Source organism: Manacus candei, unplaced genomic scaffold (genome assembly GCF_025592945.1).
Source record: "Manacus candei isolate 608988 ecotype Guabito, Panama unplaced genomic scaffold, ASM2559294v1 h1tg000015l, whole genome shotgun sequence".
In the NCBI taxonomy this organism is placed as follows: domain Eukaryota; kingdom Metazoa; phylum Chordata; class Aves; order Passeriformes; family Pipridae; genus Manacus; species Manacus candei.
Window position 1 is genome coordinate 12,484,294 of NW_026138063.1, and position 27,105 is coordinate 12,511,398.

The 27,105-nt window shown below is 40.4% G+C and overlaps 2 protein-coding genes across 6 annotated transcripts in view; one reads left to right on the plus strand and one right to left on the minus strand.

The window, feature by feature from the left end:
• Window positions 1–16,064, minus strand: part of ATP13A4 (ATPase 13A4) — a 37,003-nt gene extending 20,939 nt beyond the window's left edge. Inside the window, exons 1-10 of the mRNA XM_051781274.1 lie at window positions 15,997–16,064; window positions 7,850–8,023; window positions 5,862–5,999; window positions 3,564–3,634; window positions 3,391–3,471; window positions 2,622–2,691; window positions 1,671–1,805; window positions 1,187–1,259; window positions 937–1,068; window positions 167–337 (exon numbers count right to left, since the gene is read on the minus strand). Of these exons, the coding sequence (XP_051637234.1) occupies window positions 167–337; window positions 937–1,068; window positions 1,187–1,259; window positions 1,671–1,805; window positions 2,622–2,691; window positions 3,391–3,471; window positions 3,564–3,634; window positions 5,862–5,999; window positions 7,850–8,023; window positions 15,997–16,059 (1,108 nt within the window). The 5' untranslated portion in view covers window positions 16,060–16,064. The remainder of the gene's footprint in view (window positions 1–166; window positions 338–936; window positions 1,069–1,186; window positions 1,260–1,670; window positions 1,806–2,621; window positions 2,692–3,390; window positions 3,472–3,563; window positions 3,635–5,861; window positions 6,000–7,849; window positions 8,024–15,996) is intronic.
• A 3,737-nt stretch (window positions 16,065–19,801) lies between these two features.
• The window catches only part of OPA1 (OPA1 mitochondrial dynamin like GTPase), a 52,728-nt gene continuing 45,424 nt past the window's right edge, over window positions 19,802–27,105 (plus strand). For 2 of the 5 annotated variants that reach the window (XM_051781312.1, XM_051781315.1), the window contains exons 1-6: window positions 19,802–19,950; window positions 22,113–22,431; window positions 22,748–22,844; window positions 24,091–24,198; window positions 25,419–25,472; window positions 26,323–26,390. In XM_051781312.1, the coding sequence (XP_051637272.1) occupies window positions 19,922–19,950; window positions 22,113–22,431; window positions 22,748–22,844; window positions 24,091–24,198; window positions 25,419–25,472; window positions 26,323–26,390 (675 nt within the window). In that variant the 5' untranslated portion in view covers window positions 19,802–19,921. Of the gene's footprint in view, window positions 19,951–20,119; window positions 20,295–22,112; window positions 22,432–22,747; window positions 22,845–24,090; window positions 24,199–25,418; window positions 25,473–26,322; window positions 26,391–27,105 lie in introns of those variants that run through there. The other 3 variants (XM_051781314.1, XM_051781316.1, XM_051781317.1) reach the window with 2 other exon arrangements.

Consider the following 27,105-nt stretch of genomic DNA (forward strand, 5'->3'; position numbering starts at 1 on the left):
CAGAAACAATGCATTCTGGCTTAGCCCAGCCCAGGATAGTGATTCTCCATCTGACTGTTGTGAATTTAGATTTATGTCTTTAACTAAATGTGACTGGATACATTAAATAAGACTGTTCCAGCAAGAAAAATCATGAAAGGAGAAGCAAACTGAAGTGTTGACTGACCAGTCCGCAGCACCACAGCTTTCACTGCTCCTCTGTCGTCTGCCTTGGTCTGTATGACCTCTGTTCCACAGAAGAGGACGTGTTTTTTGTAATCCTCTGCACAGTATGTTCTCCAGGGCTTGAAGTCATCAGCTTGGGGTAAGTGGGTCTTTGTTACTGGAATACTTTCCCCTAGGGAAGATTAGCTCAGATAAGGAAAACTGCAGTACACTTAACACCAGCCTGCAGAGGTTCAAATAAGTACAGTATCTAGATATCTAGGTTGTAAGTCAGAGGTATTTACTAGGGAAACCAGTTTAGAGAAATTTTACTTTTACATTTTGACATCTCCAGAGTGAATGGAGTTTGAAGCCTAGCAAACAAACAGACTGCCAGAGAAGAGCTCTCCTTTGCATCAGTACAACAGCTTCCTGTAAGTCTGAGAACTGAAAGCATTCCAAGGATGCCAAACCCCTGCTGTAGATATACAGACTTGAAAAGAGGCCTGAACTTCTGTTGCATGGCTGCACTTGATGGTCACAAGTTGTTTACCTGGTTTGAACCTCATGTGCAGGTCACTAACTATTCCCTCAAGGAGATTAAACATGACATTCCCAATTTTCCCTCTCTAGTAAAAAGAAGAGCCTTTAGTTCAACGCTTGACAGGTGACAAATATCCTGTTTATGTCAAAGCAGATACTAATATGACAAAGATTAATTATTTTCTGACAGCTGAAACCATGGGGCTATGATGATGTTTAGATGGCAAACCTGGAAGGGATGAGCTGTACCTGTCAGCATGCTTTCATTTACAATGCACTGCCCGCTGATCAGGATGGCATCACAAGGCAAAAGGGTTTTGCCCTCTTTCAAAACCAGCATATCTCCAGGAACAAGATGATGTGATTCCAGCTCTTGGAAACCTGTAAGTGACAGAACAGGAAATCGCTCTAGAAGAAATTTGATACTATACATGCTTGTGTTTGATATAAATTGCTATAGAAATAAAATACATTGAAGAAAGAAATGTACAGGAATCACCTTCCTTATTTCTGCAGACAGTGACCGTGACGTTGTTATGAGACTCAACCAGACTGTGAAGTTTAACCGATTGCTATAAATTAAAGGAGAACACACAAAAGTGTTACATCTTACATGATGCAATTTATCCACTAACAATTATTTCCATTCGTTATTTGTGGTTATGAGAGGCCTCAAACTGGGGTCTAGCCCTACCAGGAATTATACAATCACACTGAGAAAGAAGGTCCCCACCCTAATTATGGAGAAGGTGTAACAAAAGGTCACAAAGGGAAACACTGGAATGGGGAAGGAAGATGTGAGTAAAGTACCTCACAGAGATTATGATGACTAGGAGCCCAGGTCACTGCACCTGGTACTACACAATGTCATGGAACTAAACCTCTGAGTAACTCTCATAGCACTGTGTGCATATTGCAACATCCTCACCTTTCCCAGACATTAGAAATAAATTGTCCTTGTGGAAAAAGGTGAGGTGTCTCACCTGTCTGAGATCATATACAGTCAAAAATACTGAGAGGAGAGACATGATTATGATGGCAGTAGCATACTCCATGTAATCTTCAGCGAACCACAGACACACACTGAACAGCTGGAACACGTAAAATGGATTTAGGACCTATTTGGAGAGACAGCAATAGTAAAGAGCAGGTCACATTCAAGTGGTCTCAGTATACCTAAACAGTCCATTGTGTTAGAAAAGGGTGGGAATAAAAGATATTAAGTGATGTGTCTCCTGGCCCCCTTTCTAGTTTTCTTAGCAGTGGCTTCAGTCTAATCAGATTAGACCATTTCCATCTGAGAGAAGCACCAGATAACCTGGGCCAATAGGATGTTATTTGGGATGTGAATGACTCAGCCCAATCCTTGCTTTGTTTGCTTCTCACAAGAAATGTAACAAAGGTGAGAGAAGAGCAGGTTGTGCTGTCAGCATGGAGCTCACATACCACAGACACATCTCCACAAACACCCTGTTTAGGCCACATATAACCAATTCCCGACTGAAAAGATATTGCTTTATGTGGTGCTGTGCCCAGAGTCATGAGCTCATTGGGTCTCTCTGCAGCTGTGGGCATGCACCAGGAACTGCTGTTCACTTAACCTCTGCTGATTAAGAGACAGCCCTGGCCTGGAAGGTTTGGTTTCCAGTGCAGCTTGTAAACATTCACTGGCCCTCGTAAGGACAATAAAATGAGCTCCCAGGACACAGATACATACAAATACCAACCAGCCATACAGATATGTGGATGGACGATAGGGAACAATAGAGAATAAATGAATTTATGGTGATTTCACGGAACAGCTTTAAACAGGATTTGAAAAAGGAGTATGCCTGAAGAGTGAGTAGTGGGAAGCTAATTCAGATATAGAATCAATTATATGCACACTCTGCCTCCCCAAGCAGCTTAGAATAAAAGCAACAGAAATGCTTAACCTCTTTGATGAGTAGTTTCCAAATAGGGATCACTGGAACATCAATAGTGTTTGGCCCACATATAACTCTCCTGTATGGGAGAAAGACACATCACTTACAGATAAAATAGTGACAATATCTCTCAAGAAATATTTCTGAGAGCTTGCACTGATCCCGGTTTAAAGGCTGTGAGGGTCTTTCTTCAAGAAAACTAAATAATCTAAAACCAAATAATTCTGCAAAAAGTTAAAGCTGATTTGAATGTAAGATTTAACATGAGCTAAGGTCAAGAGCTGGATTTTCCATATTCAATCAACTGAAGATCATTTCTCTATTTAGCAGATTTAAGAATACATATTCTGTAACTTGTTTAAAGATACAGTAGTTTATGAGAATAAATTCAATTACCAGAACTAGCTGATTTAGAAGTTCAATACAATTACATGGAGCCCCACTGAAGAAGCAAACACACAACTTATCTGCACTGTTTCACAGAGACTTTCTCTTACTCCAAATAAGAACTGCTTAAAGTTAGTTATAGGACATAGTTATTTCCTGATGGAGAACAGTAACAGTAACAATGATGAATACTGAGACATTTCAAAAACTTTGACAAGGAATACACAAAATTCTCTAGCCCTTTTCATTTAATGTGTTCATACATGGCTGTTTCATCTAAAATTACATGCATACTACTAAATACAGAAGAAAGTCCTGGAAAGTGCATCAAGAGCAGTGAATTTACATTCTGAAATCCATATGTTGAGTCGTCATGTTTTAAAATACATACCTGACATCCTGTTCATTGCAGGTGAGACCAGAACCAAATTTTGCATGTATAGCTGAACAAGTGTGGTGGTCTTCTAGGACTCTAAAATACAAAGGGAGTGTCTTCCTTAGGACATTATTCACAAAGAAGCTTGACTTCCTCAGAGACTTGTGCAACCAGTGCAGTGCACTCACCCAACTTTCTGGAACTGTTTTGCATAGATATTCCAGACATAGCGGATTTTTTGTACTTGGATAGTTTTCACCTGCAAAATAAGACAGGGACAACAATACATGCAACATAGCAAACAAAAATTCTCCCAGGCCTGCTCACGTCTCAGCTAGGCATCCTCACTGGGGTCAAGTACAGATAAGGCAAATTATATGGGGGCAAGAAGGGGAAGAAGACAGGATTGCATACACTAACTCTCTAGTTAAATTATAGGGTGGGATCCCCACCTCAGTCAGGTACCACTAAGCTTTAGAAATCTTTAGGTCAATCAAGTACAAAGCAGTGTTCATCTCTCCCACTTTTGTGAAGAAAGGAATAGAGTCTTCACTCATTTCGTAGCATGAATGGAAGAGATCACTGATGCCATGGTGGGTACACAAACAGTTGTCAAATCCTGACTTCAGCCAACAACTCCCTTATCTTCTGTCTGGCTTTGAGGAAAGCAGGGGGCTTTGGGCCATTTCCAGGCACGGTGCTGTGCCCTTCAGCTGAACAGATATGACAAGAGATAAGAAAGGCCATCCCAGGATACTGAGTCACTGCTAATGGTAAGCTCTTGCAGAGCAGTTATCCATTAGGAACACACAGTCATTTATAACTTGCAAAAGGAGTCTGTCCTGTCCTGTGCAAGAGTAACAAAGCCTATTAGAGATAATGGTGCTTCCTATCAGCTGGCAGAAGGCAGGGCCATACACCTGTACACATTAATGATAAAGAAATTAGCTCCAGGGGACTCTCAGTGCAGTACCAGGGGACTACCCAGTGCAATAAGCATTATTACAGGCCAATGAAATCTGTACTCAACTCACACACCATCTCAAAATGGAGCTATAACCACAGTCATTCACTTAACAAGAGGTCTGGAGTCAGTGCAATAGGAGCTGCAATGTTTGCAGTGCTAAAAACTGGAGTGTGAAATGAGGGACTCAGCTCTCTGTCAGAACAGGTCCTTGGACAGCTCTTGGGCACTACACATAACCCTGTGGACTTAGGTAGCTTAAATGGCAAAAATGCTTTATAATTGACTTATAAGTAGGGGCTTTTGAATTGCTAGTGAAGGATTAAAGTGTTTGCTCTTTGCTGCTTTGAAATCTGGTCATTTCTATCTAGATGTTTTGATTGATATGAATTCAAAGGGCCTATTATTTGAGGTTATCTGGCTTTTTTATGTTACTAATTCAATCCTCTGAAAAGTGTTACAGACCAGTCTCCACTTTCTTCATACTATCTCCATTGATTAAACTAGTTGAAACTAAACTTTCTTATGTACATTAATATATGTCCATACAAACAGCTGCAGCATCTTTGTTCAGCTAAAATTAGGTTCATAATAAAAATATTTACTAAAAATTGTTGTAGAAATAAAAAGAAATGCTAGTAAGTTAGAAATTTATTTCCTGAAAGGGAAAATAGCTCTTTTATGAATTCCTCAGTGCAGTGATCTAGTATCTATAATCAAGAGCCGGATATTAACAAATGTATCATTGTGTTCCTATTGCTCATACCAATTTAACACGTAATGCTAAGCAAGACACATAACTGAACTGTCTGGTACTTATTCTAAACAGGAGATAATTATGTTTACTCAACTCATGAGAGACCTTGTCATCTGGTTGGATCAATTAATTGTCTGCCTTCTCCCCAGTGCCTAATTGGGATCTCAAAGCTGACAGAGATCAGGAGACATTTTTACAAGAACAGTTAACAGCACAAGACCTGATTCCAGCAAATGTACTTTAAAGCCCAAATTGGTGCATACAAAGGCAAGGAAGCAAAATGTGTTAATGAAATGCTTCTGGAAATACTGATGCAGTTCTGCATAGGTACTTTTCTGTTCTATTCCCCATCACCTGCATTCATCCTTGTTTTCATGTTACTGTGGCAGCTGTTTTTGGTTCTGCACATTTTCTCTTCAAACACAGTCACCCCTAAATTCCTTGATTCTTATGCCAGGAATGAGGTTTTGATCTGGAGTTCTGATTCTTCTCTGCCAACCCTAGTGTCCTGAAGCTCTCCTACTTGTATGTTTTCTCTCAGAAATAAGGAGGATTCTTTTTTCATAACCCACCTCAGAGCGAGTACAGTCCTTACAGAGGTGAGTACAGTTCTCCAAAATCTCTGTCTTGTTTTTCAACAGCTCACTGTATTTCTCAAGCTGCAAGTTTCTTAGCTGGGTAGGTTTCACAACTCAGTTTCACTCCATGAAGTGTGGCTGAGGTTTGCCATCATTTCCCAGATGCTGCAGGGAATACTTTACTTACTTGAAAACTTGGCTTCATTATGGCTTTGCTGAAGATTGAGTCTTCCTCAGCAGCGGCTGGATAATCTGATCTGCTTTTGATAAGTGCAGACACAGAGATCCATGTCACAGTCTCACGAGAATAAATTCGAAATTCATCCTAAATGAGTATAAAATAGAAGTGTCACAATTCCCCCAAAACCAGAACAAACTCACTATTACTTCGGAGAGAATGATTACAGTAGGCATTTCTAGAGCACTGCCATAGCTTTTTGAAAGGATTAACCAAGAGGAGACTCACAACACCTGTGACTGATAGAAAAATCGGCAGAATGGGAACAGAACCACCATCCTGTCAAAATGTGAGTACTGCAAATAATTCAGTGACCACAGATCTGGTGCTTGGTTGATAAGGGTGGAATGTGAACACCCAGGTCATGATCTAGGACAGGCAAACAGGACAGGGCAATCTGAGATGCAGTGACCGTACTGTAAAGGGAAGATCAAAAGGAACACAGCACTGGGCTGAAAAACAGATGTTTAGTGCCAATACCTTCTCACAGTCACTCCTGAGTTAACACTTCATTGGAAGAAGTGTGTTAGCACCATGCCTCCCTTATGGTACCTTAGACAGGCCTTTAACACAAACTGAGTTCGTAATCTTCCTATATCTTATAAAATAAGTTTAACTTTGGAACTGCCTGATAGCAATTATTGGTAGAAATTGCTGATGAAATTTTCAAATGCACAGAGAATAATTTGAGAAAGCTTCTTGATAACAAGACCATATAATATGACTCAATTCTTGTTTAATTACATAAGGGATCATTTAAAACTCCATTTATTTGAAAAGTGCTTTTTAAAATGACACTAGGTCATTTTAAATGAGACTAGGTATTTAAAAATGCAAACCAAATTGAAGATGAAAAAGGGATATTAAACATAGTATGCTGTTTTAAAAAAAGAAAAACATACCCCCAGCCTTTTAGGATGCAGATTGTTTCATTATAAAATATTCAACAGGCAGATCTATGAGGTTCAAAACCTGGGATTTTAACTGCATGCTGCCCTGCTCATTTAAAAAGGCAGTTCAAATACAGTGGTACCAAGTGATCCATTTTTCAATTGCAAACGTTGAAAATGCCATTGTTCAGGAATCTTTGAAGCAGAACAAATCAAACTTCCGGAAGTAAAGCAACCCTGCCAGCTCCTGGAATATTCAGGCTCAGCTGGGATTCAGAATCGAGTCTCAGTTTGCTTCCTTTAGTGTTGCAGTAGCTTCCATGACATAAAATCAGGGTTTGCTTATGTTGCAGTGCTTCAGTACAGTCCTCAGTAGAGAGAAACCTGTATTAGGAAACTACTAGCAAAACATAACAGCTCTGAAACATTAACTGCAGGACTGTGAGCTTACTGGACACAGGGAAGGGCCGACGGAAAACGGATCCATACAGCCAAGAAAACAAACAATCTAAGCTTGCCCTCTTCCTTATACTGATCCCTTATACTGTTGGACACTGCTGGGGACAGAGATAGACAAACCTTTAGTTTGGCTCACTAGATAAATTTGGGCAGAGAGGGGCATCTTCGCTGGGACAGCCAAGTCCAGGAAAAAGGAGGGAGAAAGGATCTGCTGGACACTGCCAATCAAACAGATGCTTTAGAATCTGGAGCACAGATCTACAAGGTAGAAAGCACAGGGGTGGCAGAAGGGAGGAGGAAGGACTGAGAATAAATGACACGATCTTGAAAGCACGGATATTACAAGTTTTATCACCCCAATTTCTTTCAGCTTGTCTGATCAGCTGTTATCATCCATTCCAATCATCATCATACACATAATTTGTGGAATACTTGAGAATTCTTTAGATCAACGATGGTGCACATAAAATATTATTGCAGGAAAACAACAATATAAGAGATTTCAGCCAACTGGATTCCTTTCAATTTACTTATCTTCCAAATAACTACATACTAGGGACTAATCTAAAGATTAAACTAGGCACTTACTGTTGTTCTAAGGAGAACAATATCTGCTTCTTCCAAGCTGCAGCGGATGCAGTTTACCCACACATCCCACTCTGGCTTCCAGTAAAACAGTAGCCACAGAGCCCCACAGGACAGGATGTATCCAGCAATGCACAAGGCTTTTCGGCAGTTTTGAGTTTTGTAGCCAAATATATCCTGTACAGCAGAGACAAGGGAAAAATACTATTACTTAAATTACTATTAAATTCCTTAAAATACTATTTGTGCCAAAGAAATGCCTGGAATGCTATACCTTCCCATCATTCGCTGCTCTCCCATAGGTACTGTTTGTTACATATGGCACTGTGAAAAAAACAAGTCCTGGAACATGTATTTGGCTTCTTTATGTGTCTTAAACACGACTGCAAAAAATTCGCCTCTTCCACAAAACTTTTCATCCACCTTCATAAAATCTAAATTGCTGTAGCCTGACCAATATTTTTATCTAGTTGTGAAACTTGGCATGAAACACTGTTATGTGTATGCATGAGCAGGAATGATACAAAAATATAGAGGTCCTAACCTTTAGACCCCAAGTTAGGAATGAAGATTTGTCTGATCAGCTTTTTTAAGGTCGCTGGGTGAGACGGCTGAAGAACTTAAGTACATCTGCACTAGGGGAAGATGAGTGATGTGTGCAGACCCACTGCAGCAGATGAGGCAGCTTCAGCATCAGAAGCACTGCTGCTGCCCTGCATTAATGCACCTACACTTAAGGGAATCAACCAGTATCTCTGCTTGGTGCCGAATGACACCGTGTGCCTGCACCAGCTGGAGCTGCTGTGCACAACTTGGCACAGACATAGCCTTTGCAGCTCTGCTATCATCTTCCATGATAGCTCCAGTATGGGGAATTTGGGGCTTGACAATGTACCATTGGCCCAACATCACAAAATAATAACAACTGTTAGTAAGAACAACTAATGAATACTTGCAGAATGCTTTACATGTTCAGAGGGACAAAAGAAGCTACTCATTGTAGCTGTATGAGTGGGTATTATTATTATTCCATTTTTAAAGCTGGGGAAATGGTTATAGTGAGGCAAGGTGACTTGCCCAAAACTTCAAAGGGATGACTGTCAGCATTACAGTGTAAGAGCTGCAGGTCTTGGTACCATGGCCAAATTTCTTCTCAGTACTGCTAGCAGGGACCTGGTAAACAAGAAATGAAATGTATACAGTGAATTTATAGAGGAGACCCAGACTGTGCTAAGATGGGAGATTGCAAGGCTGCAATTATATCAGGTGACAGGAGAATTTGCTAACATAAGGATTAAAGTTTCTACATCTCCTTCTTCCTAGTATATCTGCAGCAACTGTGCAATCTGCTTCTGAAGATCAGATATCTGCAGCCACAGATATTGCAAGATCCATTTATAAGGTGAGAAGAAAAGGCAACGTAATTGCAAGGATGAGTAATGCATAATTCCTGGTTCTGTGCTGGTGTCTTTGCTTGTTATGTGAAATTCAGGCCCTGCCCAGTGGTTCCACACGCTGCCTCGGCACACCTGCTCTATGACATTCTCCAAAAGTCACACTGTCATCCTAGGTAACCTCCAAGAGGTTTCTAAAGGGAAGTTGGCAACTGTGGGGGAAAACATACAGTAAACTATATTGGGAAGTGGCCTGCACTGCACAGGACCTGGTTATACCACCTGTGAGATGTACATAGAGAATTTTCAAAGGCTTCTATAACCTCTGAGCAGATCAAGAGAATAAGGCAGCTCTGCAGCAGACAGAAGGAAGCCCACAGAGGACAGTAGATAGGCAAGGTTGCTAGAAGGTAGTTGCTGTGGCAGTTGTGCTATTTATATTCATATTCCTATAAACAGATAAAGGGTCTCCATTCCCCTCTCTAGTTGTATCCTTAAGAAAAAAGTTGCAGAATTACTGTCAGCACCAGCATACAGAATAGTACACAGAACAGTGTGAATTTACTGTTCACAGCAATACTAGCAAGATCCACGTGCTTGGATCCAGACTTCACAGCTTGTCAGCAAGGCAAAGGAACTCCCAAGAAGACAGAGATGCCTAAGGGAAGAACTGTTAAAAGACATGCCTTTGGACTTCCTCCAATATATAGCTGGACCTGGAATAACAGGAACAATATTTTCAAATTGGGATGGGCATGAATATCAGGGTGGGGAAGAACAAGATTGCTGCCATGTGCATCTTCCTTCTGCCAGTGAATCATTCCTTTAATTTTCAGCTTCTGTGTCTTACACCCAATGTCTGAGAAGTCTGACACAGAAGGCTGTAGCTAATACAATTAAGAAGGGGGAGACTGGGTGCTCTGCATGTGATTGGCAGTCACTGGGATCATCTTCTGTTGTCAGTATTCTTCTCCACTGAAATGCTCAATGATTCCCCAGGCGAGGTATGTCAACACAACCACAGAGCTAGTACAGACTCTGTATTTTTCTGCCTAGGAAACCATGCACTGATATATGAAATACGTATCCAAGTCCACCTAAGCCTGCATACATTTTAAAGCCTTTTCATTCCAGAACAGTTTCCACTCAAAAAGGGATTTGAATCCGTAGATCTCAAGGCACTTCCCAAAACCAAGCATGCATCAGTATTCCTTATCTTGAAAAATAGGAGAGGGGCAAACAAGGGAAACAGCTCATCTGGGAAAAAAAGGCCATGGTCTTTAAGATACCAGTTACACTGTGTGATGGATCTTGTTGCTTCTCACAAGGGACTTTACTGAGACAGACAGATAGATAGACAGGTAGATAGATAGATAGATAGATAGATAGATAGATAGATAGATAGATAGATAGATAGATAGATAGATAGATACTACTGAGCTGTTCTGCCCCTTCAAGGACATGACCTGCTGTATAAACACAGGAGTTTGTTCAAGTTCGTTTGTTCATGTCTTGATGAATGTGACATTTCAGAACATAGCTGTTCAGGAGCTCTAAAAGGAGTGAGCTGGGAAAGAATAAACTTCAGTTGTTAACTGCTGTTTTGTATCTGAGTGTTCATGAAGGAATCTAAAGCCAAAGCCAAAGAAAAGCATTTCCCATGGTTTGGAAATGTCTGGAGCAGGTAACCTGGGCCACATCATTCAGAAGTAAAGTTAGGCAGGGAAATAGACTGAGTTCCAAACCTCTCTTGTGACAAAGTTCCTTGAGCCGGAACCTTTCAATACTTAACTTCAGAACAGAATGTTCTGTTGAGAAGTTTTTCCTGACCCTGTTCTTTCAGTTGAAAGGATTATAGCAATGAATGCTGCATTCATAAAAAAAATTTAATACATGAATAACTCGTTGTTGAAACAGAAACTTCTCACTTGTCGAATAAGTCAACAGTGAAATTCTTTAGAAGAATTCTCAAAACTATTGTCTTCTCCAAAAAAGGTGAATATTAGACCCACAACAGAGGTACCCACAATGTGCATGAAGAAGGGAGGAACAGGCACACACACGGTGCAAGTTTATTCAGCCACACGGATGACTTAGAGTAATTAGCATTTAGAAATTCTTCAAGCTTATTCAGAATTCACTCGGCCTGTATTACAAAGATTTCCAACTATGGCAAACAATAATTTCAAGACTGGCAGAAGTCCTGGTGTTGATGTCACCAACAAGAACACGTCTGTCAGGTTAGTTTTATATTGTTAAGGAAATAACTTTTGTCGCATTTTATTTCACTGCACGCTGAGGCTGAGCTGGTGCAGACATGCTTCTTTTGAAGAGGGGTCTGATGAATACAGGTTTGCACCTTGACAACCTCTCTAGTGTATGAGCAAGTTTTTAGAGTTCAATGACTGCATTTGGTATACATAAAATTGCACAGTCAAATAATCTGGGTTCTCGAGTGCATCAGACTAAGATATGATGCAAAACAAAGCGAAGATTAACTATGTGTAAGACTCCAAATGACTTCTCATTATCTGATAGGAGGTGATAATATCTACAAAATAGGCTGGTATACAGTGCTCATCTCATCTCTATAGAATAATTTTTAATAAATTGTAGTGTACTGTAAAACTTTGTTTCCTCATCTGTAAACATCCTTTTTTCTCTTGAGACTCCCAACAGTCAGAAGAGTGACTGTAACAAAATGGTTTGACTAGTGAGTGAAGGGTCTAGGGAGGGACCCTGGATTACTGGACAGAAAAAGCTGCCAGACCTGCTCAGTTGGCAAGAAAGGTTCTTACCTGCTTTTACAATCATACAAAGCCAGCATTCAAGGGCTTATCACTCTAGTGTCCAGAAAGTCTTTTACTTTGTTAAAAAGAAAAATGCCTCTAGCTGCCAGGTCATCTTCACAGCAGAATTGAAATGCAAAATCAAACAAATTCAGGCACCCTCTTCTCTGGTGAAAACAAAGCCTGTAGCTACCAGCAGGGAGCCTAAACAATGGCTGTGAATGATCATTTTTCTGGTAACCCAAATGCCAGGTACCCTACTACAAACAACCTGTTTCTATAACAACAGGTAATAGGATTAGACTTGAAAGACTGGTTAAAATTCACAAGGAATTTAATAACTGAATCTCATTCTTACCAACCAGAATCTGTTTCATTAGAGGTATTTTTCTGTTCCCTCTGAAAGTAGTAGCAACATTCACTATTGTCCCATTAGAAACAAGGTTGTACCCTTCAGATTCTATTTTAATTTAATTTTTCCAACTCAAAATATTTAAAATTCCTATATCGGATTTCCTTCAGAATTTTGGCATCCCACAGGAGGCAGACAGTTGCCAATATGCAGTGGTAAACTGGGGGTCACCAGCCAACTGACTGCAGTTCTCCCTTTCCTTCAGCTACAGGGGAACAAGACAGAACAACAAGACAGGCTTCTGGCAAATCCTTCCTGAAGCAGTAGCCTGTCAAAGTCTATCACAAACTTTTGCATTGCAAACTTAAGCTACACACTTTAGGGTCTGTGCAAAGGGAATGATTATTCCCAAGATGTACAGAGAAGAGCATCAAATTGTCAGAGAGTATAAAGCTGTGTTTTTCCTTCCTATACCACCAAAAATTTATTTCTTCTCAAAAACACCTTCAAGTAGATTTTTCTGAAGGGTAGCTTATTATTAGCACTCTCTGAGGCAAGCTGCTGTGTCCAGAGTGCTCTCACATTACTAAGATCTTTCTGGTACTACAAATGGCTATGGAGAGAGAGAGAGAGATTATCTCATGCTGTGAATATACTTTGCTAAGTTTTAGCTGCATACCAGAAGAGTGAACTTCTATTCAAGCAAATGTTCTCCAGCCATGTAAGGTAACCCCAAAGACATACACAAGGATATATAGGCTGGATTTCCTACACAGTCAGAGTGATTACTCTTAAATCCAGGACTATCCAGCATCTCAGTTGTAACAAGAAATGGAAATACAGAAGAAAACTTAGAATAATAGAATCATAGAATCAACCGGGCTAGAAAAGACCTCCAAGGTCATCAAGTCCAACCCTTGTTCCAACACTGCCGTGGTTACCAGACCATGGCACTAAGTGCCACATCCAGTCTCATCTTAAAAACCTCCAGGGTCGGTGAATCCACCACCTCCCTGGGCAGCCCATTCCAATGGCTGATTACTCTCTCTGTAAAATATTTCTTCCTAATATTCAACCTAAACCTCCCCTGGCACAGCTTAAGACCACGCCCTCTTGTCCTAAAGCATTTCTTCCCATTAGAGCTCCCCAACTTGCCTCAGCAAATTGGACAGCTAGTTCAACACAGGGAAGCATTGCATGTCCAGAGTTCAAATGAACTACTTGTTTGCTCTCAAAATTACTTGAACTATTCCACTCTGGAAGAACTGGCACCCACACAATATCAGCTGTTACATTATTACACCAAGTGATCTGATTTTGTTTGAGAAGTCAAGAACTGCTTGTAAATAATTTGGTTCTGGTGGGTTAAACTGACTGCTGAAACAATGTCAAAAATATTTTTCATGGCTTTGAATTTAAAAAAAAAGATGTTGCAGGGTCACTGAGACATTACATGCCACTACCAGTTGCTGTGGTTGCCAGTAACTTAAAATACACTACTTTAACAAAGAAATAATGTCTGCACATAATTCTCTTTACCTCATGTATTCTCCTTTACTCCTCTGCTTAAACTGAGCCTTCTTTGTCTCTTTCTTCACAACTGTTCTCACCTACATATTAATTTCTTTTTTTCTTTCACACAAATACACACACTAGCTGTTCTCTTTTTCTATAGACACATTGATTTTTTTTCTGCCTCCTCTTACAGTACCTCAAACATCTTCATGGATATCTTCCTCTATCTCATATTCATACCTTTTTTCTCTCTTAGAAAAATGTAGCAAACACCTGTGCATTCCTGCCTAATCTAGCATAATTTGGCTATAGTTTTAATTCCACTTACTACTCAAGTTCTTTATCAGTCTTTTCCTTTGATTTTCATTTGGGAATCCCGGGTGAATGAGCACTGATCATGTTCACTGCAGGCATGGAGAGCATGGCAACTGTGAGACACTCATGATCACAGTGGAGACGAACTCAAACGTCAGATTCACAGCGCAGATCCCTGAGCACAGGGTACATGGGCTCAGTATGATACTGGTGAGAAACAAGAACATTGGGATAACTGGCTCCATGCAAGCACAGCTTGAGTGTCCCAGTAGTGCACAGCTGGAAGTGGACATGCAGAGTTCAATAGTGTGACTGTACGCAGCACCAGACAATCCACTTAAACCTAATTAGCTCAAGCTCAGTTCTGGCATTGCTAGTGACAGTGCCAATAAGTGGTGAGAGCATGACAGGGTGTTTATGGTCCTAGAAGGACAGGGAAGGGTGGAGCACAGACATAGACTCAGCAGCTGTTTGGAGCTGTGGAGCAGTGGCACATCAGCACCAGGGCTAGAGCCAGGAGCAAGGTGCCGCCAGCAGGTTTAGTAACTGGGCGGCAGAGCCAGTTGGGTTCTGCATCGTACTGAGCTAATTAGTCCCCACCCTCGGAGCCAGTGCCTTGTGCTTCCTGCACTGCTCAGTTCATGCTGCTGGGTGACCCTGTACTACATTCTCCAGCACATCCCAGATTACCCAGGTTTGCATTGCACAAAAGGGCATCTCCCCTTCTCTGTATGGCTGGGAGAGCTGTCTGAAAATCTACATTCATATCTAGAGATAACAAATGTCCATGTTTTTCCATGATACGGTCTCTTTTTCACTAAAACAGAATTCTCAGTAAGGAGATTTTGAGGATTTCTCCAGGGTTTCTGAAAGTGAAGTCATATCTATTTGTAAGTGACTGTGTTTCAATAGCTTTGCTGGGGCTGTTTTACACCAGAAATCCTGCAGGCACTTACAGCAGAGCTACAGTGGCTTTGCAGCAAAGGAATTTTGAGAAGTGCTGCATTTACCATGTATGAGAATTGTTGTTGTACAGCTGCATTATGGATCTGATATCTCCAATAGAACCTGTTAGATGGACAGAATCCATGTGAATAGCTGATTCGTAACACGCTGTAATGCCAAAGCAGCTAAGAAACACTGAATTCACTTCAATCATATACTGGGATTATTATTTAAGAGAAGTGCCAGGCAGGAGATCAGATATTTTGTGTAAGCATAAGACTTACTTCCACATGTTACAGAATGCATGCAGACATATTCCTTCCTGGGAAACTCTGGAAAGAAATATGGTAGATCTGTGCTTAGGAATCCAGCTTTATAAAGGTGCTTAGGCTGGAATAGTTGCCAATTCAATAGACCATATTTGCCAATAATTTATGCAAACATAACATATGTGTTTTTATGTTCTGGAGAAAGCCAAGGTTTCCAGTTCTCTAAGTGGAGCTGACCCTGGAGATTCAGCTGTCAAATGTTTAGGCACATCACTCTGGTCCATCCCTAAAGTTCATATTAGACCACTTCCACCTAGATTTGTAACAACACATCAATAATCTGTTGAGGCATCCCCTGTTGGAGGAGATAAGTAGTTAAATCCAGTGGACACAACCAACCTTATTTTCTTTCTGCTAAAAAAAAAAATGGTATCTCTTTCTAACTGTTTGTTTCTTCTATGGGAACACCTCAACCACCCATAACTCAATTACAGTCTGTAGCATTTTATTGCAGAACACATGCCACCTTCTACTTCAAGCTGAGAAAGATCTAGACATAGATAAAACTCACCATCTCATTCTCTTCTCCCTGGTTAAGCTGTGCATAATGGTTCTTGGCAGGATTTTCCCCCATGAAATGACCCTCTGGAGACTTTCTAGAGCACCCTCAGGACAGGTCTTCAGCATAGTGTGCTTGAAATTCTACATTGAGGAAGTGCTCTAAGTACACACCTTCCTCATAACTCTGCTGATGTTTGAAGCATGGAGCTCCTCCCTCTCTGGGGTTAGCAGGTAACATTCATCCCTCCTCCCTCCATTCTGTTGTTGGAGTTTTGCAATTCTGAGAGTATGTGCAGAATTCACTCAAAAACACTGCAAGATAGAAAAAGTTCAATCTCACAAGTGTTTGCTACAATATGACTCTGGGTCATAACTCTGACAGGTGTAAGCAAGTGCTGTTGGCATGAAACTTTTAGGGGAGGGCAGGAGGGGAGTATTTTTTCTTCAAGAGATTATGGAATCACTGGAAACCAGGAGTGTGTCCAAATAAGAAGAAATAGGCAATGCTGTTGTTAACACTCTTAGCAACCAGTCTGAACTAAGTGTCCAGCAGTGTTCCCCACATATGCCCTGGAAAAAAAACCAAGCTCTAGAATTGTAAACAAGTGCCCCAGTTTGTGCAGGTGGATTTACGCACTGACTCCGTGTCAGAATCCAGCTATGCAGGATCTGTAATCAGGTTGTTTATTCATTATCAAGAATATCATCATGGAATGCCTTCTGAACTCACCATATAGCTTTGGGAGACATCACTGAGGTTATTTACTCACTCCTGGGGGAACTGGAGTTTCCCACTGATGTCAGTGAGCTGGATATAGATGTCTCTGACCTTCAAATCAGAGCCAAAAGGAAGCTGGCAGGAAAACAACACTGAGGGTTTTACCAACTCCTTTTTTTTTTTTTTTTGCTACTATTGTCCTGCATTTGTTTATTAGTCTTGTGATTCATTCTCATTTCACTACTATTTCCTTGTACTTTGCTACTTTTTAAGAAGTTACACAACAAATATTTTAGGAATGAGGTCAGGAAAGGAAAACCTGTTCTTCCAGCATTAAATATGTTAAGAAAACTAAAATATTATTTATAGGGAAACTGAAACAGATCAAGAGGTACGGATTTAGTTCCTATTCCTTATGCATGTGGTATGGGCTTGTACAAGTCTCAGATAACTCAAGCACCAGGAAAGACCACTGCTTATCCTTCAGTGGGCAGGCTCAGAGAAACTGAAATGGGAGAAATGCAGAGAAAAGAGATGGCAAAACGAGGGAGTTAGGTCAGTTAATATAATAAAAGTTGCTTATTGCTAATAATGTGAGCCGGGTACAGACCTGCAAACCAGATGTGCACAGCACAGGAACAGATGTGTTTGAAAATACTGCCGATGAGCAGGTGGCACTGGAGCCAAGTTATTTGGCCTTGACACCTACCACACTTCCAAAAGGAGCCCAGAGCAGAAGCTGGACTGAAAAGGATACAACTGTACTAAGCTGTGTTAAGGATGATTTATTGCATAAGACCAAGGGGGAACAAGGTGCTCTCCATACCCCAGCAACAGTGTTACCTCTTCCTTCCTCCCATTGCAACTCTGAGGCTCGATCTGAGCCTCTCAACTTTTCATTTTGTTCTTCTGAGACCAAGCAAAGGGAACTCCAGATAGTATACGAGAGTCACAATTTTCAAATAAAACTTAAAAAACCCCAATGCATTAAAGTCCATTTCTGATAAACCTGATTACATGGGAAAAATGAGCATTGCTATCTAGAAGCTATAACAGGCAGGAAACAACTGCAAAGGTACCTTTTCTAAGGCAGGCTGATGATTTTGGGAAATTACTCATTATTTTGGGAGGTGCTAGGGATGGAAAAGAGGAATGTCACACACGCGTTTTCTGCCTGGTCAGCTTTTGCTGCTTTCCCAAACATCAGCCTTGCTCTTTCTGGTGTCTGTAGCAGACTAAGGTGCAGCAGGGGTCCTTGGCTGCCCTGTCAGAGACACGAGAGATGAGCTGCATGCAGAGTATCCCAGCAAACCAGGGTCTCCAAGGAAGAACCGAGACTCATACAATCTTACCACAATTTAAAGGTTTATTCCAGCTCCAATTGACAATCTGTGCTCCTACAGAACACCCTTACAAGGGTATTTATCTTTGTAACTGAAAACCAAGAAAAAACAGATTAAAGGTGTAAAATTTTCATCATTTCCATAGTTTGACAACCTCTCATAATATTTCATCAAAATCTGGTAATCCAGATCCAAAGAAGACAGTGACATTTGCTCATTACCTTAAGCAGGTTCACCATCTCCTAGAGAAAACACTTCTAAAGCATCAATTCTCCTGAATTGAAACATTTAGTTGTATGACGCTCTCTACCGTTCAAAGTAAGAATTACTCTCTATTTATGTTTATACATAAAAAGTTATTTGTAACATGTCCTATGATGTATAATCATTCTTATTTTCAATTGAAACTTGCCTTTAAAAAATCAGGTATAAATAACAAGTAAAACTGGTCAAGCCAAAATACAAAAGCAAAGGTTTAAAATGTAGTCTCTTAAACTTATAAATACATAAATAGTTGAAAAGTAGGGAAGCAAGAGGCAAAAACATGTGCCTCACCTCATCCCAACAACTTTTATCTCAGTCCTGAAAACACACATATGTAGCATGTCATTCTTGTGCAATTTATTTTTCTTTGAAAAATCCCACAATATAAACAGAAGCCTGACTTCTACAACACCTCAAACCTCATTTTTGGTTTCTCAGCATGTGACACACAGTTCTGGCCACATTACAGAAAGGAAGCTGTGAATCAACTGGCCACAGTCCACGGGAGAGCACTGAGAAGAATGACAAATGAGTCCTAAAATATGGAAGAGCAACTTAGGGTTGTTTTATTTAGAGAGAAGGGGAGGGGGGAAGGAGACTGAGAAGAGACATGGCAACAGTTTTCAAACACATCACTGGAGAAAATATCCATGTTCACTGTTGATAGAGTTAACGCGCTGCAGGAAAGACTCAGATGAGGCACGAGGGAATACTTTCAGCAGTGGCATTGCCAGGTGAACACTCCAACACCTGTGGTCTTTAGGGACAGGTGTGGCATGCAGTGCTAAGAAATTACCTAACCAGGGCTGATCCTGTGTGAGGACAGACGGACAGATCTGATGAACTCTCCCAGTGCATCCTCCGCCTCCCACTTCAATGTGGTCCCGCCGGAAAAAAAAAAAACCAACAGCCCACAAAAGCCCTCTAGGAAACACCTTGTGTTTTCCAGCTTTCAAGGCAGCACTGCTGCCCATGTCAAGCACTCTCCAAGGTCAACAACTGGGGACTCGTATGAGACTTTTATTTAAATACGGTGTAAGACCCTGGTGCCACCAGATGCCTCCACCGGGAGCGGGGCTCCCCCTCACCACCCGGGGACTCGTATGAGACTCTTATTTAAACAGGGTCTAAGACGCTGGTACCATTAGATGCCTCCACTGAGTGCTGGGCTTCCCACCACCACCCTCCCCAACCCGGCCCACCGCGGCCTTGGGGGTGCTGGGGTTGCCCTGGGCAGCCACGGGCACATCGGCGAAGTGCTGAGGGCAGCCCTGACACCGCTGGGGTGAGGGGGCACAGAGACGTGGAGGGGGGGATCCATGACTCGGCTGTGGGGATCCATGACCCCGCTGTGGGGGATCCGTGATCCCTCCGTGCCGGATCCATCCCGACTTTCCGCTCCCGGCCACGCAGCCCCCGCGGTGTTTCCTCAAAACCCCTCCCTCCCTGGCTGCCGCGGTGCCCGGAACCTTTGGGCAGAGAGGCGCGGTTTCCAGCCGGGCGGGCCGCGGGGAGCCCGGAAGCGGCTCCCCCTGCCCTTGCCCTCTTCCCGGCCGCCCGGGCCGCTCCCGGTTCTTCTCGGCCCCTCCCGGCTCCCCCCGGCTCCCAGGATGTGGCGGACGCGGGCGGCGGCGGCCTGGTAAGCGGGACGGGTCAGGGCGGGCGCGGCGGGTTGCCGGCGGGCCTGGGCCCCGCGGGTCGGGGTGCCCGGGGCGGGAGTCACGGGGCGGACCCGGGGCTGCCCCGGGGGTCGGTACCCCCGGGCGAGGCATTCCCCGCCCTCCAGCTCCCCGGGCACCTGCGGGAGGTGGTGCATCTGGAAGGGAGCTGCGTGTCCCGCGTTCTCACCCTGGGGAGCTCGGGCCACCCTTATGTCCAGGCGTTTTTCCGCCTCTGCATCCCGCTTGTTTTCCACCTTTCTCCTGCACCATTCCAGACAGGAGCAGGGAAGCTGAATGGCCCGCAGTAGCACGATGTTCCTTGGTAGGTTTCATAGAATCACAGAATGGGTTGGGTTGGAAGGGGACCTTGGAAATCAACCAGTTCCAACCCCCATCTGGGAGCAGCAGTAGGAAAACAAACGTTGTCTAGTGCTGAATGAGAAAATGCCACAGTGCTTTTTGCTGAGTTTCCTTTGCTTTGTAATCACAGGTGTAACAGGCCACTTGTTTTACAAGACATAATCCCAGGGCAACATAAGAGTAGTCAGGTTGCAGGCCTGTAATCAAAGAGATTCTAGTGCCAGAGCTAAACATGTCTGGAAGGCTAATATTTGTTGTTAAAAACAGCTTTCCAGAGGCTTTAAATTTGGAACTCATTAAGTACTTGATTTAATAGCATAGTGTGGTATGGTTTTCAGTCTAACTGCACTGTTGTTCAGTGAAGATTTGAAGGTGTTCTTTTTGTCAGTGTTCATCAGGAGTTTTTAGCAGTGGGAGGAGAGAAGAAAGAAAGAGGAAGTTTGGTATAGTGGAAGAATAGGGGGGGGGGTTAATTATTTATAAGATTTCATATTATTTAAAGGAGACTGGGTTTGAAAGATGCATACCACTCAAAAGGCAATTGTTGTTGATTGAGTTCTTGCCTTAAGACTATGAGATGGAATTCAATTTTTCCTTCAGTTTAAACATACAGACTGAATGCTGTCAAACACAGTGTGTTCTAAAAGAACAGTCACAGAGAAGAAAGTTACATAATATTACACAAAATGCCTTTAGCCCAGGTGAAGACAAATAATGAGGAGTAGCTACCATAGAATGTGCTACTACAGGTCTCTGCTGAAAATATTAAATATCCGTGTAATGAATTTCAAGACTGTAACTTCATTCATATTTTGCATCCAGTAAATGATTTAATATTAACCATTCTGATATGATGGTGGGATTAAAAATGTTACAGAAGAAATTGTTTTTTCCAGAGCAGTTGTCTTTTCCCTAAACTAACCAAACTACCCCCAGATGTTGAAATGTGCAGAACAGTGTAATTGAAAATACACAAGGAGCTTTATCCCAGGCTGAGTGTTTAATGTAGGCAGGGCAGGACCAGTGTGGTTCCTGTGTTTCAACGTGTGCATTTCATGCCTGAGCTCTGTTTTCAGAGTCAGATTTTTCAGACTGAAATTTTCCCTCCTGCATGAATCTCAGTTCCTTCATGAAGGCATCAACAAACATGGTGCAGCCATCTCCAGAAGTAATGTTGTCTATGCACAACCCAAGACAAAACCACAGTCCTGTAATCCCAGAACTGCATTGTGTTAGAGTGAAAGGAACTGAAAGATGTTGTTGAGTACATCCTTTCAACCCAAAGCAGAATCTACTTTGCCAAAATAAGACAAATGTATTCTACAAAGGATTTTTTCTCTGTATTGTTTCTGTGAAAATCCTCTACAAACTTAATGTTCTTTAAAAGTTCTTTTAGAGAATAAGATAGACCAAACTGTTGTCTTGTATGTTGCAAATCTTCTGTGGACTTTAATTCTGTTTGCCCAAACTGTGTTTTACCACAGACATGTTACATGCCTTATTCCACTGTGGAAGTTAAATTGAATTCATAACAGACCGTATAAATGGTATATAAGGTTTTTGTTTCTGTAATCACTAGAAATTCCATACCCATTAACGATGTTTACAGCTTTTTATTTTCCTGGTACATACCAATGATGGCTGGAGATTGTACATTCAGAGTAATATAAGATTAACTGTAACCAGCTAAAATGTAATGTGACTTGCTTCTAAAGAGGCGTTTGAGTTAATGGTGTGTTGAAGAAACCAGTTTCTTAGAGCTTTTATTTCTTTCTTTTAGTGTCATCTGCCGAAGTCTGGCAAATAGCAGCTGTGGAATAAAGAGAAAATCGCCGCTTCAAAACCTGCATCTTGTTTGCCGCAGTATACATCATCCCTCCTATCCAAGTTCAAAGTTTCAAAGACCTCCTTTAAGGATATCCATTCAGCTGTTCTCTTCTCTTAATCGTCTTCCCCTTCGCAAAACAAAACTTTTAAATGTGAAATATGGATACCAGTTCCACAGGAACTTTTGGCTGGCTAGACTGGCGTCCAGGCTTCTCAAAGTTCGCTATCTTATATTAGGCTCTGCAGTAGGAGGTGGTTATACAGCCAAGAAGGTATTTATCTCTGGAAGCTGTTTTTTGCATTTTTTCTTTCTTATTACATGCTTCAAAACAGTAGTTCTTGGTATAGCCACAGAAATACAAAATGTCATTGTTTGGTTAACTAATGACAGTAAAGATGAGTGAATATGGAAAACATTGTTTTGGAGAACTACTGTAGACTTAAAAAGATCCAAGTATTACTCATGTCTAAAGATGATGGTTTAGTATGTTTTATATGCAGGTATAACTTTTCAATAGATTGCTCATAAGCTTCTCTGTGTACATTTCTTCTTCTATTTCTACCATTTTTTTTTCCTTTTTGTGCTAGACATATGATCAGTGGAAGGACATGATGCCAGATCTCGATGAATATAAGTGGATTATTCCTGACTTCGTTTGGGAGCTTGATGAACTGATCGACTTCGGTATCACAAAAGCCATGTTGTTACTCTATCTAAAGACTGGCACGTGTAAAACTTAAACATGAGAGCATAGGTCCTCAGCAGGCTCCAGGAGTAACTTCTTAGCTGTAATTTGACTGAACTTGTATGTTTAAACTTTGATGTGTGTCTCACCAAGGCATTTGTATGAGTGTGTTTGTAGGAAGAAATTATGCATTGTTTAGCATGTATTTTCCATAATTCATCTTTTCATTTGAGAATGTTCTTGGTCCTTTCATAAGGCCATATAATCCTATTATTGAAAGAAGATTTGCAGCATGATCAAAGGGACTTACACAGGTTTTGGTAGCATTGTGCATGAAGTTCTTTCTTTCTATGTGAATGACACAAGTGAAGATATAAGTAGATAAGTAAAAAATATGTGTGAGTAAAAGACCGGTTGAAAAGGCAAAATAGTGAACCTCCCTGTCTACAAAATTAGCTTGAGGATACAGAAGAAAAGAAAATGAAAAATATAGACTCTTGTTTTCCTGAACCTTCAGGTTACAGTAGAGGTTTTTGCATATTTTCAGATGAAGGAGAAAAATCTGAAAATCAAGCACTGGCTTCTTATATATGCAGGGTAGAAAGGTGGTGTTCTTTTTTAAAAAAATCATTTATGAAGATTTTACTATGTAGAATCATTGTGTTGGAAAGGACCTTAAAGGTCATCTAGTTCCATGCCATGTATGAGCATTACACAGATAAATGCAGACTGAATAACTGAAACAAATGTTTTCTTGTTCCTATTGCTAGTGGACATGACATTTTTATAGTACTTTAAAGCTAATAATTTGACTTTTTTAAGGGATTACAAAATTGGTTTATTATGAGATTGAAAACTAAGCCTTTCTTAAAATGTTCGAGATGTGATCATAGTTACGAGTTCTGTGTAATTTTAAAAGATCCTCTACAAAATACATGAGAGATAATGTATGAAATGTGGTGAAATGCAGCAGTAATTTCTAGGTAATTATAAAGTACCTGAGGCAACTACCTTATCAGGAAGTTCAAAGTCTAAAAAAGCAATTGGTTTTTCTGATCTGATAATCTTTCCCAACACTAGTGGGGGGAGGTGTACGTGGGAAGAAACTTCTTAATACTTTTTTTAAAACAGAAAAAAGCTGCATCCTGAAACAGTTGCTAGGTTTTACAGCCTAAGCCATTTTTGTTCACAAAAAAAGTGGGGAAAAAAAAGCCCTACTCACTAACTGTTGTACTGTTTTCCTAGAAAAGCTTATCAAAGCCCTCCCTGATGCAGATGACCTTGCCAAACTTCTGCCCGACTTTGACAAGATTGGAGAGAGCTTCGCTTCACTGAAAGGATTTCTATCTCCTGGTGAGAACAATTTTTCAGCTTAGTTTCAATTTTAAAAGCATAACCTATTCAAGATGAGGGTGCAGGTTTGTCCTTAGACACTAAAAGAAAGTGGATCCTGAAAATGTATGGTTTCATTGAATATCTCGTCTGAAAGTGTTATGGATACAGGTAAGTGTAATGTATTTTTAAAAGCAAGAATTCTAGTAGCAAGTCCAGAGAACCAAAATGTGAAATTGAATAGCAAACTAGAATTCTTGTACAACTGTTACAGATTGAAAGCTTGATTCCTTCAGTGAGTCAGAGAAGCTGGATGTGACCAGCTAGAACTTGGTGGAAGTGAGAGTGGCACTGGATAGTAACAATATCACAGCTGTTACAGGAGAAATGAGTTGGATTATTAAGAATGAAGGTTTTTAATACTGCAAGCATGTGAAATGAGAAATTTGTAACAAAAGTATTTTTTTGGGTTGAATTTGGATTGAATGATATTTTCCATCTGGACATGGCCCCAGAACTTTCTTGGAGATTTGGATTAGGTAGGGGCTGCATTTCAAAGGAATAGGTAGGAGTTTTAAATCCTTCACAAAAGACACAGGAATGGTCTGTCTATTCAGTGTACCCAGGCAGTTGCAGGCTTAATGGTTTTCATGTTTTGGGAGACTTAAATGAGACATTTCTATCAGTGGGCTTTTTAAAACTAAGAAATTACTGATTTGATCATCATATCTGACTTGCTAATGAGCACACCCAGTCATTCTTGTAATAAAGTGCAAGATTATTTCTATTGTATACCTTAATAATTATCAAACCACGTAACTTTGTATTCGTGAAAGGTGATACCTGTGAGGTGTTATTCTTCTAAGTGTGTTTGTAAATATTTTCATATCATTGTGCATAAGAAGTGTGTTTTGTTTCTTTAAAGTACTGTCAATGGAAGAATTAATTTATTAATCCTACAAACTTAGCAGGAACCTAAGTAGGGACCAAGCTCAGCAGAGAGACAAGTAGATTACCATCTCCTATGTATTTTGGCTGTTTAAAATTTTGAGTTTAAAGTTGTGTTGTTATTGACTGGTATTCTGAGATGTAACCTATTATTTGATATTATACTCACATAGGCATAGTGGCCATTTATGATTGTGTGGTCCTCCAAATGAGACAAAGATCCCTCATCTTTATTTTGCATTTTGTTTTGTATTTATAATTTTTATTTCCCCTCTTCTACTGATTTTTCACAGGTTACAATTTGGTTAGTGAACTCATAGGAGCTTCTGATCTACTTCTGTTGTTAGGTGTGTAAAAGCCCTTTTTCCTGCCCTTAACCTGCCTTTTTAAAACAAACTTTAAAAGCTCTACTGTACTAAGAGGAGTGAATATCAATATAGACACAACTACTTACAGCAATTTAATATTGATTTACAAATACTTTCCAGCTATTTTAAAAATACTTCATAGAATTATAAAATATGCTAAGTTGGAAGGGACCTGTCAGAATCTTTGAGTCCAACTCGTGGCCCTGCACGGGACACCCAAGAATTACACCGTGTGCCTGAGAATATTGTCCAAACACTTCTTGAACTCTGTCAGGCTCAGTGCTCTGACCACTTCCCTGGGGAGCCTGGTCAGTGCCCAACCACTCTCCAGGTGAAAAATCTTTTCCTGGCTTAGATCCTCCCCTCTGACAATGAATAGATTAACGATGGAGTCTGCCACAGTCCTTAGCAGATGCTTTTTATTTCAGGCTTTTTCCAGAGGCTTGTTTTTAAAACCTATGTCATTACAATAGGAAAGTTGCTTTTTTTTTTTTGTCATTACAGTAACACCAGTGGAATTTGTATTATCCTTCTGTGTTTCTCAGAGTTAATTTTACAATATTTTGAGAACTTTTAATAGTCAAACTGAAGCTGCCTACTACCTTGTGATATAACTAATCTGAGTCACAATCTAGGTAAAAAAATTTTCAGATGAGTTTTAAACTGATTTTCTTCTTCAGTTTCTTAAGATTAATCTTTTTTTATAGGAACTTCAAAGATTATTGAATTACTCATTCATAGAGGTTGAAGCTTTAATTTTATGGTAGGCGTAGTTTGAGAATTTTTAAGTGCCTTTTGCATCTTATGAGTTTCTGTAATTATGTTCTAGGTGCTCCAGGAGAAACAGCATTCAGGGCTACTGACCAGGGCTATGACAATGACAAACAGTTCAAGAAGGTAATTACTCACTTGCAAAACTGAACATTTCTTGATAAATGGGTATTTATTTTTTGAAACTGCATTGGTAGCTAGTTGCAGATTTTATTTGAAGCACCTTGAAAAGAATTTATCATTGAAAATTACTTGAGTATGCATTACTGCTTTTCATATATATGAACAGTGCAGTGATAATAAATATTGCGGTGTAAGGAAATTTGAGGCAGTCCTAAAAATCTTTAGGAATTGCATTATTAAGAAAATCAGGTTTTTTATAAGAATGTGTTTTTAGGTATTTTATGTGCATTTGTAATTTTTCAGGGCATTTTCTCAGTGGCACTTGAGCTTCTAGCTTATTATGGAAATTGGTTTAGGCTTTTATAGTTATTTTTAAGCATTTCTGCTTGCAACCTCATTTGTGTTGACATTTTCATAGTTGTAATTCTTACTTAACAATTCCTGTCTTAATAAAGAATTTCCATTTCTTAAAGCAATCTGTTTTTTACTTTATCTAGATAAAGCATACATGACATTTTTGTTACTATTCTCTGGGAAAAAAAGTTACTGTATTTTGATAACTTCAAGATTTAGCATTTTTTTTTTTTTGTTTTCATGAGCAGTAGATCTTGTTTCTGTTAAATTCCTAAATTGTCATGTTGCTCATTCTTTAAAGGCTTTTCGTTTTTCCTTGGTTTATTTTTAAAAATTCTTTTAAAAATGAAAGGAAAGCAATATA